We start from the raw sequence: 3,778 nt of genomic DNA on the forward strand, positions 1-3,778 counted from the left end.
ACGTGATATACGATGATGTGCATTTGAAGAGATGGAGCAATTCCTCAAGCCTTCACGGACTGACTGGATTAAGGACGGATCAACACAAATGATAGGCGGGGAATTGCAAATGAGAGAGACTCGTCCAGAAGAGAGGAGTCCAGCGTAAATCAATAAAATGTTTCTTACTGCGCTACACTCGAACACTCACACCGCGCTGGCACACTGTGGCCCACTCTCACAAGTAGATGTCAATTTCTGCCCACGGTCACATGACTGGCGCTCTCTGGAATGGATGGAGATGGATCTCCACGTCACCTCACGTCTCAAAATTTCTGCTCGGCGATTCAGCTCGTGAAACCCACTAGGGCTCAGCTCGGCACAACGATGTGAAAGCAGGGACTGCCCTGGTGGAGCGGCCAGACAGATGATGGATTATGATGAGAGGGTGCCCGTTGGGTCCAATATGTATTTGCCTAGCTGCACTTATTATGTTTCGGGAACGGACTTCTCTAGCCTTCCCCCCTTTCTTCCCCAGACCCCGTCTTCTTGTCCCATGCCCTACTCGTACCCCTCGTCCAATCTGCCCCAGGTCCAGTCCGTGAGGGAGGTGACGTTTAGGGACTATGCCATTGACCCGTCCGGCAAGTGGCACCATCACCACCACCACCACCACCATCGGAGCAACAGCGTGCCTCACTGCTACGCGGCGGAGGACGTGGTGCACAGAGAATGCTTGCCCAACATGGGGGACTTGTTCTCAAAAAGCAGCTCTCTGGTGCACCACTCGGGGTCCGGCCACGCACCCGGCGTCTACGGCAGCGTGGGAAGGAACGGCGTGCTGCCCCAAGCCTTCGACCAGTTCTTCGAAACGGCCTACGGGAGCGCGGAGAACCAAAGCGCCGAGCACGCGGCCAACGGCGCCGCGAGCAAGGCGCCACCAGCGCCAGCCCCGGGGTCCCATCCCGACCGCGACGAGGAGGAGACGGAGCGCCGCGAGGAGACCAGCAGCCCGGAGTCGTCTTCCGGTAACATCGAGGAAAAATTCAACACCAACGCCAGTACGTAAGAAAAGACCCCGAGCCGGCCACGAGAGTGCGAGAGAGAGAGTTTCCAATCTCGCACGCCGCCGTTAAAGGTTTTATATGCTGTTTTATAAGCATATAAGGTTTATAGAGGGCCTGTAGATTTACCCCAACAAAACTTTGTTATAAAAGCGAGATCACGTGCCTAAGGTTGAAATTGGCCATGAATGATAGGGCATTTCCTCCCGACAGACTTTGAAGTCTTCCTTTGCAGTTGAATTATGTAGAAATAGCAGCGGCTAACCGAACTAATGCAGCTCGACGCGCGGCTGTAGTTAAGGTTCAGATTTGCTCGGTGGTGAGATGTTCTGCTTTGACTGTCTGTCACATTTGCGATTCGTTTGGCGGGATTCTCACTACGTTTAGCGTACAGTTCCAGCTCTGATCGAATAACAAGTCTGCTGGAGCTGTTAGTTATTCAAACGGCTTTGCTAAAACTCCCCAATCTGTTGCTTCACAAACAACACGCGATGCATGTTATGTCTCCAGATATTTACTCAGCATAGAAATGCTAAATACAGATTTCTCTCCAGGCGCAGAGTGAACTGTATCAAGTTTGTAAGTCTTTGTTTAGCATTTTCCAAAACCTATTTAGAGTAGAATAATACTTGGCAATTCCTTTAATAAAACATTTTTATTTTATTACATCTACAAAGACAAACAACTGCAGGGGGCAAAACAAAAGAAAAATACTAAAGCAGTGGAAGTTACAAGTTCATTTGTCATCTTAAATGAAATGATTGCTCATATTTGAGTTTATATGCTGTATAAACTCCATGATGCGTAATGCAAAAGACTTCAGTAACCTCGACCTCTCCAAATTTAACCAATTAAAGGTAAAATAACAAATGAGATGGCAATTTATGTTGAAATGTTAAAAGGGTGAATTGTAAACTTAAGTAATCCACAAATTTACAGTTTACGTGCAGTTCACATATTTTCGAGGTTGGATTATTTACTCTATAAATGTTTCAATGTGCCATTTTTTTTTCAGCTGGACAGAAAACTCGCAAAAAGAGATGCCCCTACTCCAAGTACCAAATCAGGGAACTGGAAAGAGAATTTTTCTTCAGTGTTTACATCAACAAAGAGAAACGGCTGCAGCTCTCCAGGATGCTCAACCTCACCGACCGCCAAGTCAAGATCTGGTTTCAGAACAGAAGAATGAAAGAAAAGAAGTTAAACAGGGACCGCTTACAGTACTATTCTACGAACCCTTTGCTGTAGAGGCCCTGGACTCGACCGTCCGTGAGAAGAACCCAGGCATGCTTAATTTCAAGTTCGCCGGTGCAAATCACATTCCCGGAGCGAGAGCGGATCTGAGGCCCCTTTCATCTCACAGATATCTTCAACGAACCTCATTTTCACCATGTATATTCTATTATTATTATTATTATTATTATTATTATTATTATTATTATTATTGTCAATCAATCTCAGATTAATGTTACAGGGTTTTAAGTTTTTACTTTTGTCTTTTGGTGTTTTTGCTGATCTTGTTTTCTGACCAAGGCGTGTACTTTGTGCATATTTATAAATGTGGCAATATATCTGAAGACCTGCTCTTTAAAAGTGTAAATTCTTCGTGGAGAAGGGCAATAATTACACCACCAAAAAGTGTTATTTAGTCTCATTTATCTTCTTCTTTTTGTACATTACAGCCGTCGCATTTGTTTAAATAATGCACGCACAACTCATGAGAAACCTATAAGCAATATATGTTTGTTTTTTCGAGAAGGGACTGGAATTTATCAGCTTTTAGATAAGATTTTACTTGAATTTTCTGAGTGTTTTTCTATGAAAGGCTTTCACAGAGAGGCCTATTGATGGGTGTTATTTGGTGTTGGGGTGGTTTTACGTATACAAATTAGAACTGTTTCTGACTCAAAATCAATAGCCAAGATCCCCAAATCCTATCGGCCAGTCTCTGAACTGTCATATCCCTTCTCATTTTTCCAAAACATGTGACGCGTAATGCTGCAGAAACATTTGGTGTGTATGACTCTGAAGGACGTTGACATCTCGTTGTATAAATCGACCTCTTAAAAAACCTGTTTTTCTCTTTTTTTTCCTTCTCTCTCCCCTTATGTAGGATCAGATGTCTGATGGATATTTTTATTGCCCGGCGAGAGTTTAAATTGATTCGGGGATCAGATAGCTGCCATCATTAATGCCTCGTATCCATTACGGAACTGCCCAAAACATGGCGATGGATGGCCCAGTGAATCAAATGGGTTCTTAAAAACACTTGCTCCAGTTTCCACCTCCCAGATAACTTAATGCGGGGCTGACAGGACTTTCAAAGCTCTAATATTCATCGTGAAATCTAAGAAATCTATGAAATCTAGGAAAAGACATTTATCTGCAACTGGTTTTCCATTGTAGCCTCAAAACACCGTTTTGCAGATTCACTGTATCCCTGTATCAAATGGACTATCCGTGGCGGGAGGGGTCAGAAACCCACTAACGGCTCTCAGGTCTAATAAATAAAGGCAACCACAAGTTTAATAAGGGCTGCTTTTTTACTCGATCGCCCTGCGTTGCGCATCCTTTTGAGGCTCTGCGGAATTCCCGAGCTCATTGCGGCACATACACGCACCCCAACCCCCACCAGCTCTGCTGTAGCAGCCCGGCCATAAAACCCGACTTAGTCTGGAGCATTTGTACAATTGGAGTGCGGGTGCAATAAACTGTCTGAGAACCAAGGTTATTAA

The 3,778-nt window shown here is 44.8% G+C and overlaps 1 protein-coding gene across 1 annotated transcript; it reads left to right on the forward strand.

Moving 5' to 3' along the window:
- The first annotated feature begins 223 nt into the window (after nucleotides 1-223).
- Nucleotides 224-2,426, forward strand: hoxa11b (homeobox A11b). Its single transcript, XM_017721096.1, has 2 exons — nucleotides 224-1,040; nucleotides 2,059-2,426. The coding sequence occupies exons 1-2, from the start codon at nucleotides 407-409 to the stop codon at nucleotides 2,289-2,291; spliced, it is 867 nt and encodes a 288-aa protein (XP_017576585.1). The 5' UTR covers nucleotides 224-406; the 3' UTR covers nucleotides 2,292-2,426.
- Nucleotides 2,427-3,778: the final 1,352 nt, after the last annotated feature.

This window comes from Pygocentrus nattereri, chromosome 3 (genome assembly GCF_015220715.1).
Source record: "Pygocentrus nattereri isolate fPygNat1 chromosome 3, fPygNat1.pri, whole genome shotgun sequence".
Lineage (NCBI taxonomy): Eukaryota > Metazoa > Chordata > Actinopteri > Characiformes > Serrasalmidae > Pygocentrus > Pygocentrus nattereri.

Excerpts from the sequence above, each read along its gene's own strand:
- hoxa11b (XM_017721096.1), top strand. The coding sequence starts at position 407 with ATGATGGATTATGATGAGAGGGTGCCCGTTGGGTCCAATATGTATTTG. Across the intron at positions 1,041-2,058 it reads AAAATTCAACACCAACGCCA|CTGGACAGAAAACTCGCAAA; the intron begins GTACGTAAGAAA and ends TTTTTTTTTCAG.